This window comes from Entelurus aequoreus, linkage group LG18 (genome assembly GCF_033978785.1).
Source record: "Entelurus aequoreus isolate RoL-2023_Sb linkage group LG18, RoL_Eaeq_v1.1, whole genome shotgun sequence".
Taxonomy (NCBI): Eukaryota; Metazoa; Chordata; class Actinopteri; order Syngnathiformes; family Syngnathidae; genus Entelurus; species Entelurus aequoreus.
In genome coordinates this window covers 34,947,351-34,959,548 of record NC_084748.1, presented here as the reverse complement: position 1 = coordinate 34,959,548, position 12,198 = coordinate 34,947,351, and the positions used below count along the sequence as shown (strand labels likewise).

The 12,198-nt window shown below is 40.4% G+C and overlaps 1 protein-coding gene and 1 non-coding gene across 3 annotated transcripts in view; one reads left to right on the top strand and one right to left on the bottom strand.

The window, feature by feature from the left end:
• ift56 (intraflagellar transport 56) overlaps positions 1–8,903 on the bottom strand; it is a 39,489-nt gene extending 30,586 nt beyond the window's left edge. The window contains exons 1-5 of one of the 2 annotated variants that reach the window (XM_062027054.1): positions 8,759–8,903; positions 8,359–8,406; positions 8,136–8,276; positions 7,957–8,049; positions 7,753–7,867 (exon numbers count right to left, since the gene is read on the bottom strand). In XM_062027054.1, coding sequence (XP_061883038.1) covers positions 7,753–7,867; positions 7,957–8,049; positions 8,136–8,276; positions 8,359–8,361 — 352 coding nt within the window. In that variant the 5' untranslated portion in view covers positions 8,362–8,406; positions 8,759–8,903. The remainder of the gene's footprint in view (positions 1–7,752; positions 7,868–7,956; positions 8,050–8,135; positions 8,277–8,358; positions 8,407–8,758) is intronic. The other variant, XM_062027055.1, reaches the window with a different exon arrangement.
• A 338-nt stretch (positions 8,904–9,241) lies between these two features.
• On the top strand, positions 9,242–9,314 carry trnar-ccu (transfer RNA arginine (anticodon CCU)). The gene has a single exon. It is a non-coding gene; the product is annotated as a tRNA-Arg (tRNA).
• Positions 9,315–12,198: the final 2,884 nt, after the last annotated feature.

Here is a 12,198-nt window from a genome sequence, read left to right as displayed (position 1 = left end):
TTTTATGTTAAGTTTTTTGTTTGAACAGTCTTAATAAACTGATAGAGAGCTAAAAAATGTCACCTCTGATATTTTTCAAATATTTTCTCTCTATTGTTTCACTTTTTTTTATCTGTTCAGTGTTCATGTTTTTTCAACCTACAACATTGTTTTTTTTGTTAATGTTTACGAGTTGTTTTGCAAAAAGAGAAATGTAATTTGCTATGTTTTTGTTTTCCATCATTTTTTCCTCAATGTTTTTGCATGTTTTCCATTCAAACACAAATACAAACAGACGGAAAAGAAATTGAAAGAGTAAATGAAACCAAATTTCTAGGTATAATGATTGATGATGAATTGAACTGGAAATCTCACGTAAAAAATATACAACATAAAGTAGCAAGAAACACGTCAATAATGAATAAAGAAAAACATGTTCTAGACAAAAAATCACTTCATATTCTCTACTGCTCACTAGTGTTACCATATCTGAGTTACTGTGTAGAAATATGGGGAAATAATTACAAAAGTACACTTCATTCATTAACGGTCTTACAAAAAAGATCAGTTAGAATAATACATAATGTTTGATATAGAGAACATACAAATCTTTTATTTATTGAATCAAAGATACTGAAATTCCACGACATAGTGAATTTGCAAACAGCTAAAATTATACACAAAGCAAACTATAACTTGCTACCCAAGAATATACAACAATTCTTCTCAAAAAAAGAGGAGAAATATAATCTTAGAGAAAAATGTAATTTAAAACATTTATACGCACGTACAACACTTAAGACCTTCAGTATATCAGTATGTGGAATTCAATTATGGAATGGATTAAGCAAAGCAATCAAACAATGTACTAATATGATCCACTTCAAGAAACTCTTCAAACTTAAAGTGTTTACAAAGTACAAAGAAGAACCATGATAAACATTCTCCATCCATCCATCCATTTTCTACCGCTTATTCCCTTCGGGGTCGCGGGGGGCGCTGGAGCCTATCTCAGCTACAATCGGGCGGAAGGCGGGGTACACCCTGGACAAGTCGCCACCTCATCGCAGGGCCAGCACAGATAGACAGACAACATTCACACTCACATTCACACACTAGGGCCAATTTAGTGTTGCCAATCAACCTATCCCCAGGTGCATGTCTTTGGAGGTGGGAGGAAGCCGGAGTACCCGGAGGGAACCCACGCAGTCACGGGGAGAACATGCAAACTCCACACAGAAAGATCCCGAGGCCGGGATTGATCTCACGACTACTCAGGACCTCCGTATTGTGAGGCAGACGCACTAACCCCTCTTCCACCGTGCTGCCCTGATAAACATTCTGAATTTATTTAATTCATCCATTCTTTCCCTCTCAAAATAATCTTACTTATCTCATCATATGAAATGTAACTTACTTCACCAATTATTATTTATCTATTTATTTTTATTGTGATTACTTATGGAGTACATTGTGAATAAATTGAGAACAGGAAGTGAACAAAAAAGTTTAGCAACTGTTATGTAAAAGAAAAGGGGTAGGATTAAATAAGCTCTGCTTCTTCCTACTCCTTTTCGAACATGTTGAAAAGAGAAACTGGAAATTGTGATGTATCATGTTGTATGCTTGCATGTTCGAAATAAACTCAAACTCAAACTCAAACTCAAACTCATTCTGCTGGATCTACTCTCTATCTGCTGGATCTACTCTCTATTTTATGCTGCAGCTGTTACATATACTGTAATATTGTATATGGTAATTGTTTTATATTGTATACATGATACAAACATATAATATATCAGTATATATATTATACTGTACATATATTTTGTAAATATTACATATACCTGTATGTTATATTTTATATTGCTACTACAGTACATTTTTGTCTATTTTATACCTGCATTGTCCTTTCCATCCTTACACTTTCCCTTGTGGATCATTAAAGTTTGTCTAAATCTAAGTCCAAGCCTAAACAACGAGTGATTTTTTTGTGTGACTTAAAAGCAAAATCCTTATGTTGTGTTCGGGAGTCTTTTATGTTTTTAACCTAAAAAGTTTTTTTTGGTTTGTTTTCAACATAAAACAAAGAAACTTCACTTTTAATGGTTTTGTTGTCCGGATTTTTTTCCTTAACATTTTGCATTTTTTTCATTCATACAACAAAGTGTTTTTTTCTTTTTATCTTTTGAATATTAAACACAAAGAAATTTTACCCCACCCAACCTAAACATTTCTCCTACTTCTTTTACTATTATTTATTTGATTAACTCGTACACGTTGAACCTCCACACGCTCCTTTCTGAGCTGCCACCTTATCGTGGTAGAGGAGTTTGCGTGTCCCAATGATCCTAGGAGCCAGGGACGTGCACATGATTATAGAGGGGCATGGGCTCAAAGTCAGAAAAGGGCAGGACATTTTTTTTTGGTACTTTACACCAGTGTTTTTCAACCACTGTGCCGCGGCACACTAGTGTGCCGTGAGATACAATCTGATGTGCCGTGGGAGATGATCTAATTTCACCTATTTGGGGTAAAAAAATATTTTAAGCTAACCAGTAATTATAGTCTGCAAATGATGTGTTGTTGTTGAGTGTCGGTGCTGTCTAGAGCTCGGCAGAGTAACCGTGTAATACTCTTCCATATCAGTAGGTGGCGGCCGGTAGCTAATTGCTTTGTCGATGTCGGAAACAGCGAGAGGCAGTGTGCAGGTAAAAAGGTATTTCATGCTTAAACCAAAAATAAACAAAAGGTGAGTGCCCCTAAGAAAAGGCATTGAAGCTTAGGGAAGGCTATGCAGAATAAAACTAAAACTGAACTGGCTTCAAAGTCAACAAAAACAGAATGCTGGACGACAGCAAAGACTGTGGAGCAAAGACGGCATACACAATGTACATCCGAACATGACGTGACAATCGACAATGTCCCCACGAAGACGGATAAAAACAAAGTAGATGCGGGAAATATCGCTCTAAGGAAGACATGAAACTGCTACAGAAAAATACAAAAAAAAAGAGAAAAAGCCACCAAAATATAGGAGCGCAAAACAAGAAGTAAAAGACTACACACAGGAAAACAGCAAAAAACTCAGAATAAGTCAGGGTGTGATGTGACAGGTGGTGACAGTACACCTACTTTGAGACAAGAGCTATAGTGATGCATGGTTGGTTATGGTTTGAAGTCATATCTAACGATTGCGACAACTACTTTGTACTGTCAACTGAGTTTCGTTTTTAATGATTTCTGCTGGTGGTGTGCCTCTTGATTTTTTTTAACGCAAAAAATGTGCCTTGGCTCAAAAAAGGTTGAAAAACACTGCTTTACACAATATGGAAATTAATGTAAAATTAAATTTGCTAATAGGAAGCTAACTACTTAGCTGTGTGTCCATTGAGGTAAAAGTGATTGCCATTTCTTTTGTGTCAACAAATTATTGTCATAATGAGTTAATTCACATTATCATAGGCTTGGAAGACATGAAAAGCAACAAAACACTGGTTTATTATTAGGCTATTTATTGTTAAAGATAAGCACTTTAATATTCAACATTGAACAGTGCAACATGAACTTTGAAAAAAAAATACAAAAATAAATACCCAAATGGAAATAACTTCAATGTGAAAATATGTCCTTCTTCCCTTAACTTGATGAAAACACCATCAAGTTGTATCTTATGGTCTTTCTCACTTAATGCTCAGACTAAACAACTGAAACGCAATACAGGGCCAAAAATATGGACCAGGGGCCAGTAGAGGGCTGTAGGATGGAGGCCACTCATACCCAAATATGCTCCTCAATGTAAATTCAGGGCTTCCATGAAATGCTGTGAAATCATCAATTTTAGCCATGCATTAAGAGTTCTGCTACCCTTAGCTGCTTCCTGGCGCTCCTTCTCCTTCCTTTTCTGTATCCTTTCTTTTTTTTGGCATTATGCTGCAGGCATAATCATTATGAATCAAGTTTAAATACAGATGGTAATATTCCTAACAGATAACCTACATCTTATATCCCCAGAATGCTGAAATTATTATTATTATTATTATTATTAATAATAATAATAATAATTATTATTATCATTATTATTATTCTTATTATTGTTATTATTATCATTATTATCATTATTATTATTTTTATTTTGTTAACCCACACAGTAATAGCAAAGTCACAATAAACTTTATATCTAAACCTCTACTGTGAGAGAAATGTGATCCGCCGTAAACACAGTGCATTTTATTTTGAAAATTAACTCGGTGTTTTATTTTGTATTTTGTACACTACTTCCTGTCCCGCACGATCCGCTTTGCTCTGTGCGGAATTGATGTGCCGTGCTCAATTGATGCACCGTGCTACGACGTCCGGCAAAAACAGAAGCTGACACATTGAATAATAGAATAATACAGCGTTTTTTCTGAAATATTACCCATATTAGATGCTGAATAAGTGGACGGCGACTAGACCATAACATAACTCACAGGTTCAAGTTGCTCCACTGTCACGTCTCCGGCTCAGGGGCGCAGTTGGCTCTCTCTCCTCTCTCTTACTCACTCACTCGCCCTCTCTCTCTCTCTGGCTGAAGCGGCAGGCTCAAACAACCCCGTATTACAAGAAAACGTGGAGTTTTTTTTGTTTTGTTTTTGTTTTTTTACATCCCTGACAGGAATTTATTAATGTTGTTTAAAGAATGTTTTTTTTTTTTAATTAAAAAAAACACACACACAGGCAGAGGGCACTTTTTAAGACGAGGCAAAAAAGGGCAGGGGCTCAAGCACTCATAGGGCCCTATGTGTGCACGTGCCTGCTAGGAGCTATGTTGTCCGGGGGCTTCTATGCCTCCTGGTAGGGTCTCCCAAGACAAACAGGTCCTAAGTGAGGGACCAGACAAAGAGCAGCTCAAAGATCTTTATGAAGAAGAAAAAACGAGGACTCAGATACCCAGATAAAGGGTAGCTTCCCTCTGCCTTCGGGTGGGGAGGATGGTTCCTGACTGATGTTTGTGCATACGCACTAAACAGCAGCTCAGAGTACCCACCCTTTTTGGATTCCCTCGAGGGAGTACTGAAGAGTGTTCCCTCGGGTAATTCCCTTCTTTTGCTAGGTGACTTCAACGCTCACGTTGGCAACGACAGTGAAACCTGGAGAGGCGTGATTGGGAGGAATGGCCGCTCGGAAGTACACCCGAGTGGTTTTGTTATTGGACTTTTGTGCTCGTCCAAGACTGTCAATAACAAACACCATGTTCAAACATAAGAATGTCCATATGGGCACTTGGTACCAGGACACCATAGGCTGTAGTTCGATGATCGACTTTTTTGTTGCGTCATCGGATTTGCGGTATTATCTTTTGGACATTTGGTGCTCACCACCTGGTGGTGAGTTGGCTACGGTGGTGGGGGAGGATGCCGGACAGACCTGGCAGGCCCAAACGCATGGTGCGGGTCTGCTGGGAACGTATGGCAGAGTTTCTCGTCAGAGAGAGTTTTCATTCCCAACTCCGGAAGATATTTGAACATGTCACGAGGGAGGCGCTGGACATAGAGTCCAAGTGGACCATGTTTTGTACCCCTATGGTCGAGGCGGCCGATCGGAGCTGTTGCCGCAAGGTGGTTGGTGCCTGTTGTGGTAGTAATCCCAGAACCCGCTGGTGGAAACCAGCGATTAGGGATGCCGTAAAGCTAAAGAAAGAGTCCTATCGGGTCCTTTGGGAGGCAGCGGACAGGCCAAGCAATGTGTGGCTTCAGCGGTCGTAGAGGCAAAAACTCGGACATCGGAGGAGTTCGGGGAAGCCATGGAAAATGACTTCCGGAGGGCTTCGAAGCAATTCTGGACCACCATTTTCCACCTCAGGAGGGGGAAGCAGTGCACTGTCAACACTGCGTATGGTGGGAATGGTGTGCTGTTGACCTTCGACTCAGGATGTTGTAGGTCGGTGAAGGAAATACTTAGAAGACATCTTCAATCCCACCTATGCATCTTCCTATGAGGAAGCAGTGCCGAGGGAATCTGTGGTTGGCTCTCCTATTTCTGGGGCTGAGGTTGCCAAGGTAGTTAAAAAGCTCCTCGGTGGCAGATCCGCGCCAAGTTCCTTAAGGTTCTGGAGGATGTGGGGCTGTCTTGGTTGGCAAGACTCTGCAGCATTGCGTGGATAACGGGGGAAATACCTCTGGATTGGCAGACCGGGGTGGTGGTTCCTCTCCTTAAGAAGGGGAACTGGAGGGTGTGTTCCAACTATGGTGGGATCAAACTCCTCAGCCTTCCTAGTAAGGTTTATTCAGGTGTACTGCAGAGGAGGTTAGCCGGATAGTCAAACCTCGGATTCAGGAGGAACAGTGTGGTTTTCGTTCTGGTCTTGGAACTGTGGACCAGCTCTATACTCTTGGCAGGGTCCTTGAGGGTGCATGGGAGTTAGCCCAAACAGTCTACATGTGCTTTGTAGACTTGGAGAAGGCATTCCATCGTGTCCCTCTGAAAGTCCTGTGGGGAGTGGCCAGAGAGTATGGGGTATCGGACTGATTGTGGCAGTCCGCTCCCTGTATGATCGGTGTCAGAGCTTGGTCCGCATTGCCAGACCCGTTTACAGTCAGGGTTGGACTCTGCCAGGGTTGCCCTTTGTCACTGATTCTGTTCATAACTTTTATGGATAGAATTTGTAGGCGAAGTCAGGGTGTTCAGGGGATCCGGTTTGGTGGCTGCAGGATTAGGTCTCTGCGTTTTGCAGATGATGTTGTCTTGATGGCTTCATCTTGCAAGGATCTTCAGCTCTCACTGGATTGCTTTGCAGCCGAGTGTGAAGGGACTGGAATGAGAATCAGCACCTTTAAGTCCGAGTCCATGGTTCTTGCCCAGAAAAGGGTGGAGTGCCATCTCCGGGTTGGGGAAGACCTCTTGCCCCAAGTGGAGGAGTTCAAGTACCTCGGAGTCTTGTTCACGAGCGAGAGAAGAGTGGATCGTGAGATCGATAAGCGAATCGGTGCAGCGTCTTCAGTAATGCGGACACTGTAACGATCCAATGTTGTAAAGAAAGAGCTGACCCGGAGGCAAAGCTCTCAATTTACCGGTCGATCTACGTTCCCATCCTCACCTTTGGTCATGAGATTTGAATTATGACCAAAAGGACAAGATCACGGGTAGACCTGCTCAGTGGCCTTGTGGTTAGAGTGATCAAATGCAGAGAATAATTTCGCCACACCTCGTGTGTGTGACAATCATTGGTACTTTAACTTTAACTTTACTAGCAGCCAAAATGAGTTTCCTCTTATAGGTGGCGGGGCTCTGCCTTAGAGATAAGGTAAGAAGCTCTGTCATTCGGGAGGAGCACAAAGTAAAGCCACTGCTCCTCCACTTCGAGAGGAGCCAGATTTGGTCAAGATGCCTCCAGGACATCCCACTGGGGAGGTGTTTAGGGCATGTCCAAACGGTAGGAGGCCACGGGTAAGACCCAGGACACATTGGGAAGACTATGTTTCCCGGCTGGCCTGAGAACACCTAGGGATCCCTGGGAGAAGCTGGACGAAGGTGCTCGGGAGAGGGAAGTCTGGGCTTCTCTGCTTAGGCTGCTGGCCCCGCGACCCGGCCTCGGAAAAGTGGAAGAAGATGGATTGATGGATGTTGAACACAATTTCTACTTATACCTTTGACATAAGTGAAATTAGCTTAGCGGCTTTAAATATTGTCTTTCTTTATTTTCCTCTACCTGCTGCGCCTCACAAATAAACAGGAGAGCCTGAGAAATAACTGTACAAAATCCACACGTTTAGATGTTCTCTGATGATTTACCCTTCAAGGCAGCCTCCTCAGCCTCCTTATAGAGCCCCAGAAAAAACATGACGCAGGCCAGATAGACCCAAACGTCTGGATTACAGTCAGGCTTCGCAGTCATGGTTTTGTACTCCTGTCACAACGGCGACATGACAACATTGAATAATGTATTAATCAATGTGGAGCCCATTCTGCTCAAACACACGTATGCAACAAAAGTACCTCCATAGCTCTCTTGTAGTCCCCCAGATGAAAGGCACAGAATCCGATCCATAGGTCAGTTTTCACCTCTTGCTCGCCAATACTTCTCTGGAACTGGAAATGACGCAAAACTCATCCTCAACAACTAATGCACGATGTAACCAACATTTTGGGATGTGGTGGATGAAGATGGAAGATACCTCCAGGAGGGTTAACGCCCCCAGGTAGTCTCTCTGTTGCAGATATTCCTCCAAGCTGGGAACTTTGTTTTTCTTCTTCTTCTTCTTGCCACTGATGCTTGCCGCCTTCCCTCCCACGGCTGGCTTCAAACGAGAGAGGATCTGCACCAAAAGTTGACATCTTATGCTTATATCTATCCTATGTAGATGCTAGTTGGAAGAGAGATTGCAAATGCCCACTTACCATGTTGACGACTTTAGGAGAAGATAGCTAAAAAAGAACAATACGCTCCTATTAAAACAGAAAAGATGTATATATTGCATGAGTTTGTTGTGATTACAACAGCAATGTTACACGATGATGTCGCTACAAATCTCTTTCATAAATGTGATGAAGCGTCTTTTTACTGTAACCTAGCAACAAGCATTCCACCGATAAATATATGCAACTCTGTTTAAATGACAACAATGTGTCCAATACCATTTAAAGGGGAAGCGCTGGAGTTCTTTAAGTGTTGGTAAAAAAAGAAAAACTAACCGATATAAGTCAAGCTTGTATTCCCCAGCATAGTCAACACGTTGTTTTTTGGGAGTGGTTGACGAAAATATTAACCCATTTGAAAATTATATCGCATAAAACGTACCTTGACTTTTATTGTTCTTCCTCCGAAAGGCCTTTAAGGGTAATTTTCATTTGTATTCAGTTTATTTCCCCCAAGAACGAGAGCACAACAAATGCTCACCAGAGGCCGCCATCTTGGATTTCTGCCTGACGTCATAAAACATTGACATAATTGTGTAGCATTGGAAGGAATTTGCACCGTTTTTTATCGTACACGAATACAACTTTTTCTAATTTGATTTTCAAGCCAAGCTATTGTAGGCAGGCTACAAGATATAACCTGCGTGTTCAGAGCCAAACTTTCGCGCTTTAGTGTTTTCCCTTGTTGCCTAGCAACATGAAATATGCTGCTTCCAGCCCCTTACGGTTAATGTAAAGGAAACACCCTTTTCCCTTGTTAGAAAGTAATACACGAATACATGTGCAAACATTCTTATAAATATACCAACATGAGAGTTAGTGTTTTAGTTAGTGTTATATATAACATAACGACCCTGTTCTGCATGCCCCAGTGGCCTAATGGATAAGGCACTGGCCTCCTAAGCCAGGGATTGTGGGTTCGAGTCCCATCTGGGGTGGAAAATTTTATTTTGCAATCGCGTTAGAAAACAAATTTTTGCTACTCTTTCTGATTAATTTAGTTGTATTAGTTTTTCCTTTAATATATTTGATTGCAGTTGTATATGTTCCAAGCACCATTGCAAAATGGGTATGAGAATACGCATACAAAAAAAAAATTATAAAATAAAATAAAAAGTACTACATCTACATTTTGCTTAAAAAATATGGTAATGTTAAAACTGGCCTGTGAGCAGTATCAGGAACTAGTAAATGTCAGAGTACTTAGACATCCTAACAATGGGCTCACCCTGCACACACAAGCCTAATCCTGCTGTGACACATTCTGCTGAATCAGCCACGGTCAGGAGCAGGCCAGCATTGTACAAGTAACCATATGGAATGTAGGTGATCTTTCAGCTGAAGATATAATGGACTGGAGACTGCAGCTTCCGAAGCAGAACCTCCAGGTTCTGTAACAGCTTCTTCACTCAGGCCGTAAGACTCTAATTAAATTATCCTCTCAACTCCCCCCAAAATGGATTAACTCGCTGGAATAAAAAAGACAATATACAGTAACATACATCCATAAACGTGGACGCATGTGAAAAAGTGCAATATATTTATCTGTACAGTAATCTATTTATTTATTTATATATACAGTTAGGTCCATAAATATTTGGACGTTGACACAATTTTCAGTATTCCAGCTCTGTACAACACCACAATGGATTTGAAATGAAACAATCAATATGTGCTTTAAATGCAGACTTTGAGCTTTAATTTGAGGGTATTTACATCCAAATCAGCTGAACGGTGTGGGAATTACAACACATGTTATATGTGCTTTCCACCTTTTAAGGGACCAAAAGTAATTGGACAATTGGCTACTCAGCTGTTCCATGGCCAGGTGTGTGTTATTCCCCTGTTTTTTTCATTTATTTAATTTACAAAGAGCCGATAAAAGGCCTAGATGTCATTTCAAGTGTGGTATATTCATTTGGAATCTGGGGAGGTCATCTCTCAATATGAAGTCCAAAGAGCTGTCATTATCAGTGAAGCAAGCCATCATTGGGCTGAAAAATCAAAACAAAGCCATCAGAGAGATAGCAAAGATGAAATGTGGCCAAATCAACTGTTTGGTACATTTTTAAAAAGAGAGAACGCACTGCTGAGCTCAGCAACACCAAAAGACCTGGAAGACCAGAGAAAACAAGTGTGGTGGATGACAGACAAATCCTTTCCCTTGTCAAGAAAAAGCCCTTCACAACAGTTGGCCAGATGAAGAAAACTCTCCAGGAGGTAGGTGTATCTGTGTCCAAATAAAAAATTAAGAGAATACTTCACCAGAGGAAATACAGAGGTTTCATCACAAGGTGTAAACCATTGGTGAGCCTCAAAAACAGGAAGGCCAGATTAGAGTTTGCCAAGAAACATGTAAAAGAGCCTGTGCAGTTCTGGAACAACATCTTATGGACAGATGAGATAAAGATCAACTTGTAGCAGAATGATGGAAAAAGAAGAGTATGGAGAAGGCAAGGAACTGCTCAAGATCCAAAGCATACCACCTCATCAGTGAAGCATGGTGGTGGTAGTGGCATGCATGGTTGCCAGTGGAACTGGATCTCTTATATTTATTGATGATGTGACAGCTGACAAAAGCAGCAGAATGAATTCTGAAGTGTTTGGGGCAATATTATCTGCTCATATTCAGCCAAATGCTTCAAAACTCATTGGACGGCGCTTCACAATGCAGAAGGACAATGACCCGAAGCATACTGCGAAAGCAACCAAATAGTTTTTTAAGGCAAAGAAGTGGAATGTTCTGCAATGGCCAGGTCAATCACCTGACCTGAATCCCATTGAGCATGCATTTCACTTGCTGAAGACAAAACTGAAGGGAAAATGCCCAAAGAACAAGCAGGAAGTGAAGACAGCTGCAGCAGAGGCCCGGCAGAGCATCACCAGGGATCAAACCTAGCGTCTGGTGATGTCTATGGGTTCCAGAGTTCAGGCTGTCATTGACTGCAAAGGATTTGCAACAAAGTATTAAAAAGTGACAATTTGATTTATGATTATGTTAGTTTGTCCAATTACTTTTGGTCCCTTAAAAAGTGTAAGGCACATATAAAATGTGTTGTAATTCCCACACCGCTCACCTGATTTGGATGTAAATACCCTCAAATTAAAGCTCAAAGTCTGCACTTAAAGCACATATTGATTGTTTCATTTCAAATCCAATGTGGTGTTTTACAGAGCTAAAATACTGAAAATTGTGTCAATGTCCAAATATTTATGGACCGAACTGTATTTATATATATTTATTTATTTCATATATATATATATATATTATTTATATATATTTATATATATATATATATGCACCTTATTGCTTTTTTTATCATGCACTACCATGAGTTTATGTAACGAAATTTCGTTCTTATCTGTGCTGTAAAGTTCAAATTTGAATGACAATAAAAAAGGAAGTCTAAGTCTAAGTCTAATACAAGTGATCCAAAAAACTTTGGAAAATTAGTTAAGACTTACTGTTTTGTTTTTTTTTTAAACAATTTTTATAGTAACAAAAATTACACTGTATTTTTGTTTTTTTTAAGAAAGTACATTTATTACCATAAAAAGGGACAGGCACTACGTCGGAGCCAACACTGCACAGACCAAATACTGACGATTAGAATGACCATAAGTCATATAGTCCCCAAAAAAGACCAAATGAGACACAAGTGCATGTACTCAAACTACTGCGAGATAAACACAAACACACAGAATTGAACATTAAGACACTTCTCCATGTTGCTATGACATCATAACTGTCTCATAAGAGGTTGTCACGTTTGCAATAAACAAAACAGATTACAGATCATCTATTTGGCAGTGTTCGCACAG